At 45.3% G+C, this 23,073-nt stretch overlaps 1 protein-coding gene across 1 annotated transcript in view; it reads left to right on the plus strand.

The window, feature by feature from the left end:
- The first annotated feature begins 528 nt into the window (after nucleotides 1-528).
- The window catches only part of LOC136129701 (RNA-binding protein 7-like), a 59,661-nt gene continuing 37,116 nt past the window's right edge, over nucleotides 529-23,073 (plus strand). The window contains 1 exon segment of the mRNA XM_065886009.1: nucleotides 529-792. Within this exon segment, the coding sequence (XP_065742081.1) occupies nucleotides 529-792 (264 nt within the window).

The raw sequence follows: 23,073 nt of genomic DNA on the forward strand, positions 1-23,073 counted from the left end.
CAGCGGGGTCAAACGAGGTCAGAGGAGATTTGCTCTCCGTGCGCCGGGAATTAAGGGCATCCCAGGATAGCTGCGGGGCGGGAGGTTCCCCGGGTCCTCCTCCACATAACGGGTTAGGATCCCAGGGCTCGGGTGCAGGGAAGGATCCTCCGAAACGGTGGTGGTATAGGTCTTTTACCCCCAAAAAGGAGGCTGCAGATTGCTTCTCTGGAGGGGGAGGCTCTCAAGAAGAGAGACAGAATAATTGTCGATAGGTTTGTGTTAATATACCTCTTTCAGAATCAATTCCCAGTAGAAGGGCTCTAAAACAAAACGAAAAACAACAAAAAAACAGTGCTGAAAACATCAGTATACCTGCTTCAATTACAGGCTCCGAATCCTGATTCTCTGAGTCGAGGACAAAGAGAGACGCCATCGAAGCGTGCAACTCTCCCAGAGGAACTCCGAAATCGAAGCGGCGCAGCCAGCAGGCCTGGGAGCGCCTCAGGCCCGGGTGGGTCTATGTTCCTTAAAACTTTTGCAGGAGGGATGCGCGGGCTCCGGCCTCCCCGCGCGACACGCGCGGAACCCGGCCAGGACACCAGCAGCGCGGCACTGCCACCTTGTGGGCGCCGTTCGGCCGGGCGCCGGACGCCGAGCGCCGAGCGCCGAGCGCAGGCTGCTGTCGTAGGGGCGGGCGGGCGACAGCTGGGAGCCCCGCGCGTCCGGGGCCCGCAGGAACGCGCCGCAGAGCCGGAGCCGCGGGAGCCCGCGGGGGCGGAGCCGGGGGCGGGGCGCGCCGGCGCCGGTCACGTGGGTTAGCAACAGGCAGCAGCCAATGGGAGCACGAGTCAGGTGGTGCGTGAGTTCGCCGCAGCCGCCGGAGAGACCAGGCGGGTGTGGAGGCTTCCGTGCCCCCGGGGCTGAGTTGGGCCGGGAAAAGTCTTCCTAGAAGGGTGCGCCTCTCGGGCGGGGAGCCCTTGGCGGTGGAGGGGCGGGTGAGAGACTGAAAATAGCAGAGGGCTTTAAAATAGGACATTCCCACTCGTAGGACCCAAAGCAGTGACCCTGGAGGGCGGTGGGCGGCGGTGGGGTGGGAAGCAGAGGAAGAGCAGCAGAAACCCCGCCCAGAGCCTGCGTCCGGGTGCACCCCCTGCATCAGCCACTTGTTGTCGTGCCAAAGCCTTGGGGCTGAAATTGCCACTTGGATCCAAATAAGGGGATTAAAACAAAAAGAATAATGAGGTTCCTGGCAGTGCCCTGTCCCTATTGGCAACTTCGCCCTGCCTGTAACAGGTAGGGGAGACACGCACGGTCTTGAAGCCCTCACGGAACCCAAGACTTAGCCCCAAGAGGCCGAAGCAGAAGAAAGTCGGGAATGGGGTCAAAAGAAAATGTCAGCTGAGTAGTTGGTTTTAATTATTGTAAATGGAAAAGCCACATCCAAATGTACATCTAATGACTTTTACCGTAATCCCACCATGTCGACAAACTAGCCCACCCCTAAACGCAGAGAAGACCATAACACAAAACGTCAGAGGTGTGTTCCAGAGCATGGGCGAGCCCAGGACCAACAGAGACAAGCATGGTTTCCATCAGATTCTTGCTCTTCTGGTTTCATGGTCAAGCACACACTTGATCTCAATAAGGGCATTTCTCTTTCTCTGTGTGTCTCCGTCTCATTGCCTTATTATGTTCTCCTGGAAGCACTTTTACTTCATTTTTGTTGTTTGGGAGTTCACCTCGTGTTTTCTTCCTCTGAAATGAATACAGGGCGTAGATGGCCTCAGAAGGGCATCTAATCCATTGCCCTGCCTCAAGGCGCTTTGAAAGACTATAAACTGTGATACTGTTGTAAAGTGTTATTGTAGAGACAAAAATACCTCAAAACCTGCAGGATCTAGCCATTCCTATTCTTAAAATAACTTAAGGAAAGATGTTGTACAGTACTCTTTAATAACCTACTACAAATGCTAACCACTTTGGGTAAGATATAATAAGAACTTTCTGATCCCAGGTTTTGTTTCTATTTAAGCTCATTCAGGGTCAGGCTACCCCAGAGGGCAGTCGAACATCTGCCCAGCAGCTTACGGGCAGGATGTGCACTTCCCTCTGTCAGGAACAGAGATCAGTGGTGCCAGCTGCCACTGGGACCCTTGCCTGGTGCCCAGGCCCTGTGGGGATTTGCCAGGGCAGCTCTGAGAAGGAGATCCACTCTGATCTTCTTTTAGTCCGACGCTGCCAGCTGAGTTCATTGATTCACTCAATGAACAGGCCTTGTGCATTACTGTGTGTGGAAATAAATCTGCTGTACTTGATGGTTATATTTATGCAAATTTGATACAGTATTTGGTTTTTTAATGTATCATACTCTCAAGTCCTTGGCCAGGAAAGGGTTTTGAAGGTGTCAAGAAGATTCAACGAATATTTATTGAGCTCTAAGTGCCAGGCCTTCATTTAGGTACTGGGGATACAGCACTGCAGCAAGGAACTTGCATAAAGGAATATACGCATGAGGAAAGGAAGTAAGGATGGATGCACCCGTTTCCATGGTCCAGGAGTCAGTCCCCTCCCCCACACTAGCTGACTGTTGGCTTCCTCTTATTCTGCTCCCTCAAACTCCTGTGTTTCAGCCCCACATTCTTTGGGGGGACTTCTTTTTTTTTTTTTTTTTTTGCGGTACGTGGGCCTCTCACTGTTGTGGCCTCTCCCGTTGCGGAGCACAGGCTCCGGACGCGCAGGCTCAGCGGCCATGGCTCATGGGCCCAGCCGCTCCGCGGCATGTGGGATCTTCCCGGACCAGGGCACGAGCCCATGTCCCCTGCCTCGGCAGGCGGACTCTCAACCACTGCGCCACCAGGGAAGCCCTAGGGGGACTTCTTGAATCATGGAGTAATTAGGTCACCCACATGCTCAATATTATTAAACAATGTGACACGATAGGAAACGTCATGGGCTGGGAATAAAAAAAATCTCTACCTGGCTCTGTCACTTGATGAAATCCATATGTCTCTACAAATCTCTTAAGCTTTGAATCTTGGTTCCCACATCCCTAGAATGGGATGATTCTTGCTTTGCAACTCCACAGGGTCAAGATTCGAGGCCTCGGTTTTCTCATCTGCAAATTGAGGGGTTTGAAGTAGATTTAAAGTTTGCATACTTTCTTTAGAAGTGGATTCCCCTTTTGAGATAAAATCTAACCTAAAACCCCAACATATAAAACTGATGAAGACAGGCTTGCTCTAGTGGCCCTAAGGGAGAAGGCTCAGAGTCCTACATACTTTCTTCCCCCATCCTTAGATGGCCCTTGAGGCACCTGTGTGGGACCCTAGGGTTCCACTGAGCACAGTGTGAAACCTGCTGTGTTAGATGATTATGTTTAAAGTACCTTCCAGTCCTAAAATTCTACAAATCAGAACGTTCCAATAGCGTGTGTTTCTATGATAAGATTTAACCCCCGTTTTCTTCCTTCATTAATTAATATGTTGTGGGAGATAGGCACCAACTTTACTAAAACCAAAATACATTTCATTACTCTCTTCCTATCTGTGAAGCCAATCTTTCTGTCACAAAACGAAATTAGATTTTGATGAAACATAGTATCCTGTAATGAGAAGAACCCCAGACTGGGAGTGAGAAGATGTGTGTGCTAACCCTGGCCTTGCATTTAACTAGCTCCCCACCCTTGGTCAAGTCTAGGAAACTTACTAACCCAGCCAAATCAATAAAATTAAGAAGCTGGGTGACTTAGTAATCATAGGATTGCTCCTGGTCATTTCTGGACTCCACGCCCTAATGAGTTTCTCTGAGTTCAATAACATTCACATTCCACCCTGCCTACAGGCCAAGTCTCTCCATCACACTCTCCTCAGTATATATACTCACCCTATTTGGAGAGGAAGGGGAGGCGGGTGGGAAAGAAGACAAATTAGGTTGTAAATGACACCATCAGGACATCGAGCTAGAAATATCCACTGAACCACTGCTGTGTTCACCCAGGTGACTGACTGGAGCTCACAGCGTGCCTTGACCTCAACTCACCAAGCGGGATCCACGTCTGCATTAATAAGGTCCTGCTAGGCACTGAATGCAGTATGGGCGTTCATGAGGGCAAACCAGAAAATCCCAGGGTTTGGGGAATGTTTCAAGGAAACAGTCTGAGTTAAGTGTCCAGGACCTGGGGTTGGACCAAGAGGAAGGACCCCACAGGAGGCAAGCAGTCTGATTCATTGCCTCCAAGCATGCACGTCCTGGGAAAAGGCAACAGACCCTGCCTGGGAAGCCAGGGAACCTCAGGGGTGGACACAAGAACAACAGCTCTGGACATGGCTGTGACTTGGTTATAAGTTAACTTTATGGGTCACCGAGTGTCTGGAAACAGACTATAAAAAGAAGAAAGGGTGGCCCAAGCAGCTTTGTGTTGGAAATGGCTGTGACCAGTTGCTTCTAGAAGGGAGGTGTATTGACTGCAGTAAAACTTGATGGGCTCAGCACTTGTCTGTTAAGGCTGGAATCAGAAGTAAACTTTGGACCTGAGTAATTGGTATGAAGCTGTGCCTAAAAGTGGGAGCAGAGGGGATTTTTGTCCCAACCAGTAAACAATATGGTACCCAACTGATGCACATGATCTGCCTTCTTTGTGACCTCTAATCCCATGATCCTGTCTACAGGCAGCTCTTTTAGGTTAATCTCACAGTCCACACAAATTGGTACAGTTTGACTTTCACTGTAATGGCTTTAAAAAAAAACAAAAAGAAACAAACAAACAAAAAACCTCCTTGTTGGTCTTGGAACGGCAAAACATTTAAGGTAAAAATAAATAAAAACATCAGCCTCAGAGACTTGCTATACTTAACTGTTTGTTCTGGAGGAAACAGTACATTGCATTTCATGTTATCTCCAGGCACCCAACTTTAGCCTCCTCCAGCTGGTCAACAATTATTTATTAAGCACAGAATTTCAAGTCATCTGGTGTCGTCCACAGTTGTAAGCAACGAATAAAACAAGACTCTGCCAGAAATATTTCAAAAAACACATATTTTTTTCACTTGATCTTTTTTTCAAAGTTTGGGGGAGGCGTACTACAAATTCGACTCAAAGTACAACGTAGGAAAGCGCTGAACTGAGTTTCACAAGGCCAAGAGCTCATCTTAACTCTCACTATCTCTAGCTGTGCGGCAATCAGAACATAAGCCCATATCTCTGAGCCCCGGTTTGTTTATCCAAAAGATGAGGGAGGTTGAACTGGGTCATATTCCATATCACAGAGCTCAGCTCTCATCATCGTTAATGTTTCCTGAGACAAGCACTTTGCCTTCTTTTTTTTTTTTTTTTTTTTTTTTTGAGGTACGTGGGCCTCTCACTGTTGTGGCCTCTCCCGCTGCGGAGCACAGGCTCCGTGACGCGCAGGCTCAGCGGCCATGGCTCACGGGCCCTGCTGTTCCGCGGCATGTGGGATCTTCCCGGACCGGGGCACGAACCCCTGTCCACTGCATTGGCAGGCGGACTCCCAACCACCGCACCACCAGGGAAGCCCACTTTGCCTTCTTTATCAGATACTCCTTGTAACAACCCTATGATATATGTATTATTATTTTCCCCATTTTTCAGATAAGGAAACTGGGCTGAGAGAGGTTTTGAAACTTGTCCAAGGTCACACTATGAGTAAGTGACAAATCCGGCATTTGAACCTACTTTTCTCCCAGATGCCAAGTTGCATCAACTGTTTCACATTACTGAACTGCCTTAGAGTTCACTCAGGAAGGAGGGCACCTAATGTTTAATTTATGTCAGAATTTCACCTCGACTTCCTCAAGAGGGATGCTGCCAAGAGAGATCACCTCTATGTTGGTTACCGCTCTCTCATCTTTAGAGAAGCACCCATAAGTGATTGCTGGGGCAGAAGAGGGTGGAAACATCACCTGGGGAGCTGGAGGTGCTGGGGGGACAGCACGCCCAGCCCTCTAAGGATTGAAGAGGAGAGTAAACTTTTGTCTAGTGAGCGTGCCCCAGCATTCAGAATCCATGAGGTCACAACTGCCCAGAAATGACCAAGGCAGGAGCGACAAGGGGAGCCCAGGGATGCCTGACCAAGACCTTCCTGTCACTTCCCCTCACACACCCCCTTAGGCAAAGCCTGGCGTCTAAATCTCCTGGTGGGTGTGCAACCAACATGATGCCATGTATGTAGCCAAGTACAGCTAAGAAATAGCAGCAGAACCGTCCTTCTCAGGAAGCTGGGGTGTCCAGAATGGGGGACGGGGCTGCCCAATTTGGTTTCTGGTTCCCCCACCCCTGGGGTCACTGCTCCTGCATGGACACCCTGCAAAACGTCTACGTGCTCCGTCAGACGACAAATAGGGCCCCACCTGCCTCGTGACCAAAGACTTAGATTCCCTGGAATAAAACAATCCCATTGAGCCTCCACAGGCCTTGGGGAACGTTTGGGTTTCCATGATGTTGAAAATGAAAACTAGCAATGTATACAAGGAGGGGCAGTCATGATCCAGAGATGGATGAGACACAGTCCCTGCTCTTAAAAACTCACTGTCTAGTGGGGTCCACCAGGGCTCCCTTCCCCTTAGGACCTCTTGGGTTAATCCAGTTATCCTAAGACCAGAAAAATATCATGCATAAAAGATAAGCATAATTTTTTAAGTACACAACTTATTAACATGTATTTAATGGATTAAGTAGAAAATAATCAGTTGAGAAATGTCAACCTCAAGAAACGGCACATTTTGTCTTGAAATACTTGGGCTGTCAGAAACAATAAAAAATAATCTCATTCATCATCAAGAAAGAGGAAGCAGCTATGCATATTCTCAAGAATAACGGTGGAAGAGCTAATTCTCCTTTACTTATTTATATTAGATTAATCTTGATCTGTATTGAGGATGTAAATTACACTTCCTCCAATAAATTCAATTTTGCAGACAAAGATGTACTTCTTTTCCAATCTATTTTTAGTTGCTTAAAAACTGCCCCACATTTTGCTGACCACATGTGAATTATATGAACCCCCTACCAGCTCCCTGAGGAGGTCATTTCCATTTGGGGAATCCCCCTTGAGGAATGAGGGAATATTCCAGCAGAAAGAACTCTGATTTCGATGTTAGGAGACCGAGAATTGATTCTAGCTCTGCCCCTAACTAGATGCGAACTTACAGACAAATTACTTCACCTCTCTAGTTCCGTGTACAGTGAGGAAGTAAAATTAGATGATATCTTTCTAAGATTCCTTCCAGCTCTAAAATTATGTCTTTGCTCAATTCTCACGAACAAAAGCGGGGAGTTTCTTCCGCGTGAGAACATTGGATAGACGGGGAGGAAAGGTAAAGGGGGCTCTGGGGACTGGAGGCTGAGCCAGGGACCCTGGAAGCAAAAGCACATAAAAGAGAGCCCGCGGCAAAGGCTGCTGCCTAATTCCCTGGAAATTCCCTGGGTGGATTCCCGGAGCACACATTGAAGATCGGTGCAGTGGGATTCTATGAGATGTGACATTGAGTAGACCTATTTATTGTCCTCTGAATCAGGAATATTTTCATGAAGAGAAGGGACAGTTAAAAAAAAAAATGCAGCCAAAGTGAGGAGTTTAATAAGGAATGATACCTCAGTGAGAAGAGACCCATCTTCCATTCCAGTGGCAACAGAGGCTACTTACAGGGCTCTCAAGCCTCCCTTTGTTGTGATAGGAGCTCTGGGTCAAGAGGTGCACCCACAAGAAAGCCAAACCCCTAGGAAATGCCCACGTTGAGATATAAGAGAGCAGTAGCAGTGGAAGCAACCACAACCAAAAGGGCTGACGCGAGAAAATACTCATTATTTCAAAGGAAACATCAGAGGCCTCAGATTCCAGGCACAGGGAAAGGGGAGCCTTTGGGAGGAGGGAAGAGGTGTTCCAGTGAGTCTGCAGTGGATGATTCACAGGCAATGCAGGTTCTCATCTTCCCTACAGTTAATGTGCATGACTCCCCTTCCTTGGGTTCCTAGCCTGGAAGAGAAGGGATTTTTACATTACAGCCAGAGTGCCCTGCAGCCACCCTCCAGCAGGGCTCTGTCATCCCCCCAGTGTTGCTATTCCAGCCTGGCCAGTGACTCTCTTTCACCTTCTAGGACTTGCCTCTGATTCGAACATGAAGAGGGGGAAGACAGAGAGAGCTTTTTCTCCCCAGTTGAATACTGGAGTCAGGATGATTAGAGTCAGTTTTGTTTCTGCTTCATAAAAAGTACCAGGATTTGTGGTCTTCCTACATTTGTGGTCTATGCCACAAATCCATGCCCTCAGTGGAAAAGAGGAATTGCCCAAAGTTCACTAGCAATTTTGTGTTCATGTGGAATTCCAGGACTGTTCCTAGCCGCCTCTCTGCCTGTGACTGCTGGTTACTTTAATATTTCCCTGTATGTTTGTAATAATGACACTGCAAAGGGGTCAAGAATTTACACTCTTTGTACTTTGATACATATCACCCTCTTTAATCTTCAACAACCTGGCGAGATACCATTATCTTATTTTATGAATGTGGAAATCGGGGCTTTTGGAGATAGAGTTACTTACTTAGGCCGGGGAACTGAAAACTACAGCATGTTTTTCTGATTCCAGGACCTGTGGTCTTCTCTTATACTACAGTCCATGACAGGCCACGTCTCATGAAACTGGGGCCAGAGACCCAGGAAGCAAGCCCAGGTGTGGTTTATACCAGCATCGGAATGTTACACATTGGTGTGTAAGGCTTTTCTATACGGACAAATAGGCTCAAATGAGACTGTTCTTTCTGTCTGAGCAGACTTTATATTTAAATATAAATGAGGGGGTTAGGACTTGTTCCTGAGAAATCCCCTTCAGGCCCAGCTGCAGACATTTTCTCTGTCGCCTCTCGTGACTGCGTCTCTACTCACGGTGTCTTTCCATCAGTCAGAGCTGCCTCACTTACTCCTGGAGCTGGTGGGAGCCTGGAAAGATCCTGAGAGTGACACCCTATAAAAAGGAAGAGAGAGAAGGCTACACCAGCCCCATTCCCAGGGGATTCTAGCCCCTTGCGTACAAAGCGTTCCCTCTGAGAGCCCGGTCACTTCAGAGGCCAGCCCTCCCCTCAGGGAAGAAATGGGGATGCTGACTAAGCCAGGAGGGCCTTTTGAAGGGCTGGCTTTCTCTATGACGTCTCTATGAAACAGGAACTTTTCAGAACGTGTCTCGTGGTTACTAACAGCCAAGCGCTTGGAAAATGTTCAGAAAGACAAGTGTTTGCTTCTGGGGCAGGCGAGCAGGGGACAAGCTGCAGAAGGTATTCTCTCCAAGTGGCAAAGGAGAAAACAGGGAAGAAACCAGAGGTGGGAGTGAGCAAGGAATCAGGAGGCTAGTGCCTGAGCTTGCAAGGAAGAGCCACGTGTATGCGTGTGTTTGTATGTGTGTATCTGTGTGTGTGACTGGGTCTGTGTGTGTGTCTGTGTCTTTGTGTCTCTCTGTGTGTGTGTGTCTATGTCTATGTGTCTGTGTCTGTGTGTGTGTCTGGCTCTGTGTGTGTCTGTGTCTACGTGTCTGTATGTGTGTGTGTCTATGTCTATGTGTGTGTCTGTGTGTCTGTGTCTGTGTGTATGTGTCTCTTGTCTCTGTGTGTGTCTGTGTCTATGTGTCTGTATGTGTGTGTGTCTGTCTGTGTGTCTGTGTCTGTGTGTGTGTCTGGGTCTGTTGTGTGTGTGTCTGTGTGTGCACGTCTGTGTGTGTGTCTGGGTCTGTGTGTCTGAGTCTGTGTGTCTGTTGTCGGTGTGTCTCTGCGTGTCTAGTGCTATGTGTGTGTCTGTGTGTGCAAGTAGGGGAGCAGGATGGTAAGGGCTTACAGGGCAAAGGAACAATACTGAGAAATGCTCTGGGCTGAGGAATAGCTCTGAAATATTTCCAAATGCTTGAAAATTCCAACCTGGATGGTGCTCCTACTGCCTCACCCACCCCCGAAACCCCACACCCCACGGTCAGTGCTCCTCCAGGAAGAGGCTGCAGGGACGTCACAGAGAGTTCCACTCAACGGCCTTCAGACAGAGCTCCTCCAGTCTCTGCCAGTTTCCCTTGAAAACATCACACATTCTGAGGTCCAGTTTCTTCATCTGAGAAGTGGGAACAATACTTCAAAGGACTATTGTGAAAAGTGAATGACTTGCCACGTGAAAGCATAGTGTCAGGCACATGGCAGGTGATCAGTACATTGTCATGAACCTCCTCGTGAAGACCATTAGACCTTCAAATGTACTCAGCTGAATTTTGTGTTTTAACAGTGCTAACATAAACGGAGGCGGCTGGGCAGGGTCAAGTCATTTTTCTCAGACACTTTCTCACGAAGGTGTTGTAAGGATTAAATGAAACAACACATAAAGCACTTAGAATGGCACCTGTCACCAAGTTGGTGCTCAATAGCTGTTAACTCAATTAGACAAATGAACCAGGTATACAGAAGCTTTGGTTGTGAACAATTATTATATCAGTGCCACCCACAAACTTAGATAGTTGTACAATTCCATTTACCTCTCACTATCTAACATTACCAATATCTTGGTGTAGACTTTCTAAGGAATACCTTTGTTTATTTAAACCACAAAAATGCCTGTGTTAAGAGGAAACAAATATATAGTAGATCATTGATCCAGAATGCCCAAGACCTAATTTTCATGTGTGTACATATTTAGCCAATATTATTGAGTATTTACTAGGTACCAGGCAGTATTCTAGGGACCAGGGACCAGGGTCCAGGGATACAGGGAACAAAGACATCCAAAGCCGCCCTCATGAAGATTATATATATATATATATATATATATATACACACACACACACACACACACACACACATACACATACACACAGTAATTCCCCTACATACGAACCTTCAAGTTGTGAACTATCAAAGATGCGAACATGCATCTGGTTCCAGCAAGGACCCAGAACCTGTGCCATCGACGTCAGGCGTGAGTGAAATTGCAGCTTGCCCTCTGTCTCCTGTTGCTGACGATCCTTCAGCTCTACCGTCTCCCACCTCCTCTCCCTCCTCCAGTCAGTAACTCTTCTTGCCTGTTCACTCGATGCCAGCCCCTGTGTGCCAGCTGTTGGACTGGACTACCGTACTTCTCAAGGTACTGCACTGTGAGATTAAAAATGTTTTCTTAATTTTTTGTGTTCGTTTGTTTTTTATGTATTATTTATGTGAAAAGTATTATAAACCTATTACAGGACAGTACTATATAGCCGATTGTGTTAGTTGGGTACCTAGGCTAACTTTGTTGGACTTACGAACAAGTTGGACTTACGAGCGCACTCTCGGAACAGAACGCATTCGTGTGTAGGAGACTTACTGTATAGACTAGCAGTAAACATATAAATATATACTCGGCTAAGAAGACAAACACAGCAATGAAGCAGAGTGAGGATGGTGTACCATATTAGATCAAGTAGTCACAGAAGGTCCTTCTGATAACCCATTTCTCTATTAACTTTATTTCCAGAATTTAGACCCATTAGCTCCAAAGAGTACAATAATTGAAAACAGTTGGTTTACTAGGTAAAGAATGGCACACAATATGAGACATAAACCATGGCAAGAAAAAAAAAGGAGCTAAAAAGAATATGCCCTAGAAAACGCTTTATATAATATACACATATCAGTTGAATCTACCAAAGACTATATTAAAAATCTGTCATCATTCTGCTCCCATTGACTATATCTGGGTTTACCTTGAAACAAAAATACTATGTTTTAAAAAAAACAAAATATTTAGGGATGGAAACAAAATGAATATATGTCATTTTCTGATCCTTTCCTGGAAAATTAGGATATTCAATGAAAACTCGCTACCTTAAAAATGTCCTAAACAAACAAAAAAGTACCATGTTACAATGAAAAATATATGAAATTTTTCTGCAATGAGAAATCCTTGTTGGCTGTACATGGTGGAATGGCGAATTCCTTCAGACAGTATTATGGTATCATAGCTGAAGGGAAAGGAGAGGCAACAGCTCTCTCGCAGAGAACTGTCTGTATCATTGGTTGACTCTTGCTATGCTTTTCTTTCCAAATTTCTCTCTCAACCTCTTTATCCTATGAGTCTACTGCACAGCAGTCAATGACCATGGTTCTCTGAGGTTTGTGAGCTTCTCACAAGATTAAATGGCCTCTGGTAGAATCATTTATGATCTGCCCGTTACTGCCCACGCTACCTGCCCGCATTGAATCGCCATGAAGTTGCTCACCTCGTGGGACCATCCCCACACACCATGTGCCTAAACAAACTGTTCTTGGTATATCCAGAAGAAAAATGGATGAGAGCTCTAAATTTTCATGCTTTGGCATTTTCCTGTGTTCGGACATCTGTAGTACAGACATCAGCTCTAGTACGATTTCTATGGTGTTCTATGGTTGGCAAAGCCCTCTCCTATACTTTAACTCATTCAGTCTTACAACAGCCTTGTAAAAAGCTGGGGGCTGGAATTGCTAGCTGATTACCAGAACCATTTCCATAGGTCCCTGGACACACTGCTAGACTACATTTCCCAGGGTCCCTTGCACTTGGGTGTGGTCATGGACTCGTCCATAAAAATTTCCTGTAGGAGTTTCCCACACTCTTTTTTTTCCACAGCAAACTTATGGAGATGGAGAAGCCGCAAGATGGAGCTTGGGTCTCTAAATTTCCACACAGAGTGGAGTTACCTAAGGATTAGGAAATTTTGTTTTCATTGCATTACACCACAGATATGTGGGGCTTTTCTGTAGCTGGTGTTACTTTGATAGTGCATATTTCTCCAGTGTTTTATTATTAACGCAACAGCTTCATATATTTTATCTCAACTGAGAAAGCGTGGAGCAAGTATTACTTTTGTTACCTCCCCCACCTTTTCAAATTGGACAAACTAAGGCTCAGGGAGGCCATATAATGTAGCCAAGGTCATGAAGCTGTTAGGAGATGGAGTTAGGTGTCTGATTAAGGTGTAGTCAGAACCAGACCTTGTGATCTTTCCACTAAAACTTGATAATTTCACAAGATTTTAGTGATTACGTTGACCTTAACCTTCTAGGTCATTCTGCTGGTAGTGTTGAGAGAGATTCTTTTTCAGCATGCATTTGCTGCTGTTTTTCTGGGTCTGAATTGAAGAATTAAACTTAGTGTGCAGTCACTTGCTCACTGCCCATAGGGCTGCATAAATATTGTTATCCTGTTGGTCTTTGGTAAGATGCCATCTGTCATCTGGCTAGGCAGTTTCCTGGACTTTATTTTTCTAAAAGCCAATAAAAACAAGCCAACCCTTTCATTCCCCCCCCCCCACTTTAAAAGCAAATCTCTGGGGCTTCCTTGGTGGCGCAGTGGTTGAGAGTCCGCCTGCCAATGCAGGGGAGACGGGTTCATGCCCCGGCCCGGGAACATCCCACATGCCGCGGAGCAGCTGGGCCCATGAGCCAGGGCAGCTGAGCCGGCGCGTCCGGAGCCTGTGGTCTGCAACGGGAGAGGCCACAACAGTGAGAGGCCCGCGTACCACACACACACACACACACACACACACACACACACAAGCAAATCTCTTATTTAAATATAAATGCTATATATTATTCATATAAATATTTATACCTTATTTCTATAAATATATTTATTTAAATATTCAGTGCCTACTAGGTGCAAAGCACTGTGTATGATGCTGTGAGGGATTTAAAAATAAGTAAACAAAACCCACAGCACAGTGACCAAGAGGGTAGACTCTGTAATACGTGCCTGAATTAAAATTCTGGGTCTACTACTTGCTAACTGTGTGACCTTGGACAAGTTACATAACTTCTCTGTTCCCGTGTTTTCTGACCTGTGCCATGGGGGTAATATTAGTACATATTCATGAAGATGTGAGAATTAAATGAAACAATGCCTGTAAAACACTTAGAATGACACCTGACGCCAAGTAAGTGCTCAATAGCTGTTAATTCTTATACTCAGATAAATGGACGTGTGCCTAAGCCTTGGCAATGAACAATTACTATATCAGTGCCATCCACAAACTTAGACAGTTGTGAGATTCCATTTCCTCCTTACTATCTAAAACTACCCCCATATTTTGGTGCAGTTTCTTTGAAACCATAAAAATCTCTTCCCATCACATACGAGTGATTTTCCATTCTTATATCTCTTCTGTGAGCAGGCACTAAGGGAAGGAAAACACACATAATGCACTTTTGTTTTCTGTGCCGGGCACTACACCAAGCACTTTACCTCTGGGTTTCTGGTTTTGTTGTGTTTAAATCTCGCAACAACTCAATTTCCCATTTGCAGATGAAGCTTCCTAGACTTGAAAGAAGATAGTGTGTAAGCATCAGACCTGGGATTCAAAACCTGATCTGCTCCAAACAAAGCCTGAGCTATAACCCTCACTAAACAGCTTGGTGATTCTAGGCTTGTCTGATTAAAGCCACAGAATTTCACAACCTTCCCAGAATACAGTTAAGAAAGAAAAGATATCATTGCTTTAACCTGCCTCGGTCTAGGAAATGATGGGCCTTGATATTAACAAGGCAGCTTCTCTCCTAAGTGCAGGAGACCCTTGAAAAGGGTATTTTCATCATAGGTGTCATATTTCATGATTGTGTCTGTTTGTATTTAGAACACTTGTTATCCTTGATGTTTTCGCCCTGAGGACATCCAACCGAACAAAATTGCATACATCTTTGTGGATTACCCTTTCTGCATCCATAAGTTATCTGCCCTTTTAAAATAATTTGCACTAAAACACCAAGTGTTTCTTCTAATGGGAAGAGACAGCTAGTGTTTTCTGATGCAAATGACTTCTCCCCAGCCCAGAGCTGAATCTGCAACAGCAAGGGAGACTCTCGGTGCTTCCAGAAGCATTTGAAACACAGCAGTTGGGAGCTGCAAAGTGACTTCAAGCCCCCTACTTGATGTTAGGGAAGGCTAAATTAAACATCGAAAAGATGCCTTGTCATGAGCAGGGATGTGTTAAGGGCACTTATTATAATATTCACGTCTTTTGTTTTTAAGAAACCAGCTTCCATTCAGGTAGTTTTGGGTTTGTGTGTAAAGATTAAACTGTTAAATAAAATCAAGTATAACCTACTGTATCACAGGGTTTCATTTTTTCCCAGAGGTAATATGAACTTTATCCGTGGGAAAAATCAAGAATTCCATTTTAACTTATATTCTGGCACTTAAACATATGATGTTATGAGTTTCCAAGTGTGTTTTTATTTCGCTACTTTTACCTGAAAAAAAAAGAGAAGCCAAATCTCAGTTCAATACAATAAAAACTTGGAATATTTAAGTAGAAAAAGGGAACTAAGCACTGGACCCAGAAAGAAAACTTGAGCGTTGCCACCTCTTGGCTGAAAAGAAATATATTTCTTACTATATAGTTTTTGTTTTGTTTTTTTTAACAGAAAAGTGACTTTGGAAGAAAAATATATAGCAAAAAAGACTATTATAAGACTAATGAGATGTTTGAGAAATGAGCTCCGCAGGCAAAAGGCAGTCCACAGAAAGAATTATGCACGGCCTTAATTGTTGTTAGGATTATAATTAATAATTACAGTTAGTTCTTAAGCCGTAATTGCTTCGGTGTCTCTTCCAGCAAAGCTCTGGCCAGAGTATCCAAGTATAGTGGGCTCCCCGCCCGTAAGCAATTGGACAGCACAGCTCCTCTGTGGTGGGAATGGAGACAGGTTACCCTGGGAACCCTGACTGGTGGGATGTTAAATTATTTGCAGACCATTAAATGATCCAGCACATCACAGGGCGCATGTCCGGAGCTACCTTCTCATGCATCCCACTCCCGGCCCTCCCATGCGTCCCACACTGTCCTCACGTCCACCCTGGGCTCTGCAGACCCTCGTGAGCGCTGCAACCTGGCCTCGTGAGACACAGGGCTGCTTTCTCAGCAGCTGCTGCTCCTGCAACCCCACCCCACCCCGGGCATCCTGAGCGCCTATTAGCAATTTTCCAGAGATTCTTGAGTCTCCGCCCTTTCCTCCTAAACTACCCTCACTCTAATGTAGTGTTTCTCAAGGTGTGAGCTGCCGGGGACTCACATCCTGAGCACAAGGGTGAATGTTTAAAATGAAGATTCCCAAAGCCTGCCCTGGACCGATTGCATTGCAGTCTTAATAGGTCCTGGGAAAACGCACTGAATAGTCACCTTCCTGCCTCCACCTGATTCTAATGCTGTTGGAGTTTGAGGACCACTAGACCGATCAAAGGACTCATTTACCTGTCTATGTCTCCCACTCTTGCTTTTTCTTCTTGAGCATCTCTTTTTCGATAGCTCACAAGCATTCCCAAAACAATCAAGATGAAGCCTCTAATAGTCTTTGGTCCTCCCCTAAAGCCTCCTTTCTGCTCAGTGCCACTCCCTCCCGAAATGCTTTCCCATGAGCAGAAACGAGGGCATTTTAAGTTCCTCCATTTCTCTCTCACTTTAAGAGGAAATGCTTGCATCCTTTAAATAATCATTCCTCTGTCTCACGGGCCTCTCTTTCAGACCCTTCAGCAGGGTGCCAATCAGAGTACAAACCCAGGCTCTCCCTCTGCTTTCAGGAGGCTGGGTCCCTGGCTTCAGCCAGCAGAGCCGTCTACCAGGAGGCGATGCCCGCCACGCCTCCCCAGTTCACCCTGCCTTCCCCCATCCCATGCTTCAGGCAGCTGGCCTCAGGTCTCTGTCCCGTTCCAGTGTGTATCCCCAAAAGGAGGAATGGGATTTGTGTTAGGACCAGCGTATAAGAACACCAAAACGTGTGGCTGGGCCAATCTGATATCAGCCCCTGCGTGTGGTCCTTTCTGCATTTACACACAGACTGCAGACAGCCTAAGAAAGTTCTGGTGCTGGCAGAGGGAGTCAGGTTCTTCTGGACACCAACGTGGATGGACAGATGCCTTCTCTGCGCTGAGACCTCGGGAGGGTTTCTATCTATAGGCCATGAGGAGGGAAGACCGAGCTGGCTGGCTGTATCTTCTCAACCCCTCCAAAGCCCCTTGGGCGAAAGGGCCATCGACTTATTTTTTTCAGAAAACCCTTTCAGCCTGCACATGAGTTATGAATATTAAGATCAGAATAGGTCCCCCTTTCCTCTTTGTTCCCAGGGCTAAGACTCACTAGCTCTATGAAATGAAGTTGGAAGAAAGAGCCGTCTGCATTTTGGCACGTAAGGAAGCCCTCCGTGCATTCCATTGTGTTTCTGGAATTTCGATATCCACCACCCCAGAGAGATTTTTTTTTTCCTTTATGGAATAGAATCCTTACTATTTTTCCAGACTAGTCCCACAAGATAAAAAGAACAGAAGAAGACTGACAAAAAGGGTTGAGGGTCTGAAATTTGACCTTCTATTTGGGACAAGATGAATTATGGAGGAGAGATTTTACGGTACTGTTTCTTACCCAAATAGCAAACGAAGATCCTTCTTTGTTCCTCCCACTGCTTAAGCAAAAAACAGCTGTGCACAGCATCTGGAAGAGTGCTTCCGACCTTGTTTTATCCTATTTGATTCCCACTGGCTTTTATGTTTTCCATAAATGATTGAAGAGAAGTTCTCAGTTGGAAATAGCAATAAAATCTTCCATAAATCCTTGGTTAGCACCAGCTTCAGGCAGCTCATTAGATCCTCTGCCCAGCCCCGAGGTGAAGGCTGGCTGGCCGGCCGAGGGGAAACAAGGACCTGGGTCTCATCAAGAAGAAAGCCCCTGGCCAGTGTCTTCTCCTCGATCTCCTCCGGCAACTGCAGAATATGTAGTTCCTCTTCTCAACCACAGTCCCTGTTATGGCCCCTCTAAATTCCTCTATATCTCTGAGCCTCCATTTCTCTATTTATTAAATGAGGAGTCATCATATCTACCTCACTTAGGACAATGCCTAGGACACAGTACAGATTCATTTTTATTACTGTGAATCATTCACTTAATACATAATGAAAATAATGAACGTTTATTGAGAGACCGTGATAGGCATTTTCCTTACTTGGTGTCGTTTTGTCCTCAGAACAGTCCTAGGAGGGAGGTATTCTCATTCCATTTTATGGAAGGAAAAAATTGAAGCTTTGCAAATGTAAGTAATGGACCCAGGGACTGTCCGCTTATAAATGGTGAAGCAGGGGCTGTGCTCACCAAAGTCTGTATTCTTTCTGGCAAACAACAAAACCCAGTATGGAGAACTCACTGTGCTTTCTGGACGCTGGGGATTCAGGTGAGACCAGATAAGGCCTTGATACCTGCAGACTATACGTGCCACTTGCCATAGCTCCTGAACCCTTCCATGGCTGGTGACTATGTCGTTGGAGGGATGCAGTGAGAGAACCACGCTCAGCTGCCCATCACTCAACTTGAAGACAGTCTCCTGGTCCTTGGCTTGTGCGGATTCAGCCTGCCTCTAAGTCTCTTGGTCACGGCTTGAATCTTCTCCCTGCTCTGGGCACCATGAGCCTCTCAGCTTCATCTCTATCCATTGGTAATACATGAGCTCTGCCCAGACCGATCATCTATTAAATTGGCTCAGGAAATTCATGCTTTCCTTGGATGTGAACCTTCTCCAAAAGCCTGACCTGAGGATGACTGGTCCCAGGAGCCCCATGTCTGAAAACTGGAGAGAAAGGAAGCCAACTTTCAACAAGCATTGACGAAAACTGTGAGGAAACCACAGCAAAGTTGACTCAGACACAATCCGGCCACCAGCTCGTGCTGTTCACAGGCAACAAAATCTGCCCTTCGAGGAGTGAACAGCACCTTGGCTCTTCTAACACACGCTTCCCGATCACACATCTCCAGGGTCAGAGTGGGCGATAGTCTGACTCCAGCTAATAGCTACGTCAGGGGATTTTGCAAATTTATAATTTCCAAAGGGCATATTAGCCGATATTCTATTATAATTTCTTAACTCCGTTTCTTTCATTAAGGAGCTGTTTTTGTTCCCAAGTGTGTCGTTAGCTTTTTCCCCATTTTGATTAATTTAACTCATATTATCAACTGCTACCAAAGGTTGAACTGATGGGAAACTACAAGTTCCTGTTTTTACCCAGTCTTTTACCAGAAGAAATCCCATCAACTCCTTTAAACTTTAGTGCTTAAAGGACTTTACTTTTGTTTCCTATGATATTTTCTAAAACTGTAATAAATGAAGAGTGTTTTGCATTTCCCATAGGGTAATCTTAACCTCACCACAAAATTTAGGGCCAAATTTTATCCAGTCAGGGCTCTTTTAATAGCCTGATGTCATGGTTCTAACTGAATCAAACCATAGTTCAACTATCCCAAATATTTTCTTCCCCTCTACTATTGCCTGCCATGTTTACTTTTTGGCCAAGAGAAGAAGTTTACCTTCTGTTCTTTAGCAAAAGAGGCCACAGACTCAGGGATAGACAATTGCACTGTCAAAATTGTAAACGCAATATAAGCTTCTGAAAATAATGGCATGAATTTATTTTAGGACCTCTTCCGCTGAGCCCAGGGTTTCTGAGCTGTGCGTAAAGGAAAGGATAAAGTGAAAGTAAGATCGTTTTCTACATGATTGGTTAGGCACTGAACACTTGTAAGTTAATACTATTTTTCAGAAAAGGGAAATACAATTGAAAGGAGATCTCCTGTGAAATGGTCTTTTTTTAAAAAATTTTTTGCCCACAGCACGTGGCAGGCAGGATCTTAGTTCCCCGACCAGGGATCGAACCCACACCCCCTGCAGTGGAAGCAAGGAGTCTTAACCGCCGGACTGCCGGAGAAGTCCCTGAAATGGTCTTTATACCAGGATTTCAACATCCTCTCCAAATGTTTCATGACAAGTAAATAGTGCATCTCCTATCCTGCCATGATGCTGAGCAACACTGATGGACCCTGGAAGACAAAAATAAAATGTGTAAATTCTGCCTTCCTTTCCTGTGCTACTTTTTCTACTGATTTTCCTGGAAATGTTAACAGAACATGGAATTTGCCAGCGTCTACTTTAGTATGGGTTGCGTCTCATTCTAATGAGATGGGGCCCTGTGATGGGGGGGACAGGTAAGAAACTAACCTGGGGCCAGAGAAAAAAAAGACCAATGTCCACAAACATGGCTATAATCAACTCAGGTTGTGGAAGCCAACGAAAACGTTGTGAGGCCCAGATATAACTATTTTGTACCTTTCTGCCAGGCACTGTCGTTTATTACAGGAATCACGTTTTAGAAATTCACATGCAAGTGTTATAAATTTGAGAACATAAGTTGGATCCATTCCCATCCCAATAAGCAGTCACAGGTGTGGTTTTCATGAACTTGTATATTTAGGGAGGGAGTGGGAGGGAGTGAGGGGAGAGAATTACATGTTCTAAGCAAACTGTATTTGCATACACATTATGCATGTACCCAACACACACTTGTGCAAAGATGATTAAATATGTTCTGTGTTGGCAGCCTCTTACTGTGTTTCCTTGAAGCAGGAATAGCAAATGGGTTCGTCTTGCATGCCAAATCCAATCGATGTGCAGTGGCTGTTTGAAGTGCTATGTTGAGAAGGATTCAGAGGTTATATCTACGTTGCTACATCTACGTTCAGTCAACAATTTTTTGCCTGATATGGCCCATGCACAATGCAGGGTTGCTACATTTTAAAACTTGGGTGGGGCAAGGAGGGGGCAGGGAGACTTCCCACAGAGCACAGTACCGGGTGCACCCTGGAGTGGTACAAGCCAGCTGCCCCGAGTGCGAGACCAGGATTTGGGGTAGGTTTAGAAAGAGCATAGTGACCAGTTAGCAATGTCCACAAAGGGAATGAGCCAGCATGGGAGGGCGGCAGTGGGGAGAGGGGCTGGTGTATGTTGCAATATTTGTGTCATATATTTCTCATCCCTGGTGAAGAACCGTCAGAAATATACTCACCTTTCCATACTACCAACTGACGTGCCTTATTCATCTGAACAACCCAGTGTTGTGCCACGGAAGTGTTTACAGTTGGGACAGAGCAATGCAAAAGGTAATAACCAAACAAAAGAACTGTCCTCCTTTAATACAGTGGAAAGAGAAGAGAGTCATTTTGGTGTGCCTGAATGTTTTGCCATCATTTTTATCAAAGACCAGGCCATATTGAAATTCCCTGTCTTCTGAATTTCATTCTTTTCCTTCCTCTTCCAAGGATCTATTCACTAGGATATCCTTTGGCTATTCTTACAGGAGCATCCATTGATGCCCATTGAATACTAGAGTGGAAGGAACCTCCAGGGCTTTTTGTGGGTCATTCTGCTGCCTTTGGCAGGGTCACATCCCAGAGAGAACAAGGGTCTGTTTATCCCTGAAAGAATTTCAGTTGAAGAGCCTTCGGGCTCCAGGTCTCTCTCTTCTCTGCAGTATTTGAGGGAAGTTCCTTCAGAGGTTGAAGCTGGGCTGAGAGAGAGAGTTAAGACCATGCACATTAGAATAATCCATCCTTCTCCCAAACCTTCTAGAGGTTAGTGTAAGTAAAGCAGGCCAGTGCTTACTTTAAGGAAGGGAAAATATGAACTAAACTTGATGGTCTCATAGCCTGAGCCCATTAATTGCTACAGCTACTATAATTTCTTCTGCTTTTTTCTAGGCCAATGTTAAAGTTCTATAGCTATGAAGAGGCCTAACATATTATTAGAAATGCTCTTATTTTGTTTTGTTTTGTTTTGCGTAACTGGGTCATTCAAGTTGGTACTAGTTAGGCATGCAACAACCATTTAGCTGTAAAGTCTACTAGGAATTCTTTTTTATTCTTTGATTTAACATGCATTTTTGTGGACTGAACAGACTCAGGCATTGGCCTCAGGAAACTCAGTGCTCCTAGATAGTCCAGGGCAATCCCAGGACCTTGGGGTAATTGCCAGGATGGGAGAGGACCAGGGGGCTGAGCAGGCAAAAGGGAGGCACTTCATCCTGACTTGGGTGTCAGGAAAGTCTTCTCAGAGAAAGCAACATGACATCAGGACTTGAAAAAGAATTTCTGGTCTTCAGGGCTGGGTTAGGATGAAAGGAAAACATACTAAATACCTTAAAAATGTATGTGTCAAACGTGCTTTTCCTTTGAACTAGAAGCTCCATTTCTAGATTATTTCCTAAAGAACTAATCAGACAAATTCACAGATATGTAGGTACAAGAATGTTCATCATAGACCATTTATGATAGGAGAGAGAGAGAGAGAGAGAGAGGGAGGGAGAGAGAGGGAGAAGAAAGCAAAAAGCAACATAGATAATCAACAATAAGAGACTAGGTGATTAAATTGAGATACATTCAGGTGTCTAGGTATAAATGGAACCATTAAATATCACCTTGTAGAACGGTGTTGCTTGATATGTGAAAATGTTCACAATAGGTTTCTGAGAAAAAAATCAGACGACAGAAAGAGATACCACTATCTAGGAGCTTACAGTCCATGGATCAAAAGATGGTCCCTGGGGCTTCCCTGGTGGCGCAGTGGTTGAGAGTCCGCCTGCCGATGCAGGGGACATGGGTTCGTGCCCCGGTCCGGGAAGATCCCACATGCCGCGGAGCGGCTGGGCCCGTGAGCCATGGCCGCTGAGCCTGCGCGTCCGGAACCCGTGCTCCGCAGCGGGAGAGGCCACAACGGTGAGAGGTCCGCGTACCGCAAAAAAAAAAAAGAAAAAGAAAAAAAAAAAAGATGGTCCCTGGACCAGCAGTATCAGCTTCGCCTGGGAGTTTGTAAAAATGCCGAATCTCAGGTCCCATCCAGACCTATTCAATCAAAATCTGCATTTGGACGAGAGCCTTAAATGCTCTGAATGCACATTAAAATTTGAGATGCACTGGTCTAGATGGCAGCCTACTATTTGTGTACAGTAAAGTTTCCACTGGTCGGTGACATTGGGAGAAAAATGAGGGCAATGCGTTGAGTTTTTCGCAAAGTTAAACATATTTAATTTGTAGCAATAGTCTTTACTCTGAGATTCTAATCGTGCTTTTATGGGGTTAAACTTCCTTTCTTTTGTACTATGGTGGTGATTTTTGGATGGTAGGTTTTGTTTGTTGTTTTGCTGCGGTTTCAGTGGCCTTAGTTAGCAAAATAAACAGTTGGTATGGTAATCCTATGTGTTATTTTGAAATTTTACTAGGAAATCTGGGAATCATGATGA

Source organism: Phocoena phocoena, chromosome 10 (assembly GCF_963924675.1).
Source record: "Phocoena phocoena chromosome 10, mPhoPho1.1, whole genome shotgun sequence".
Lineage (NCBI taxonomy): Eukaryota > Metazoa > Chordata > Mammalia > Artiodactyla > Phocoenidae > Phocoena > Phocoena phocoena.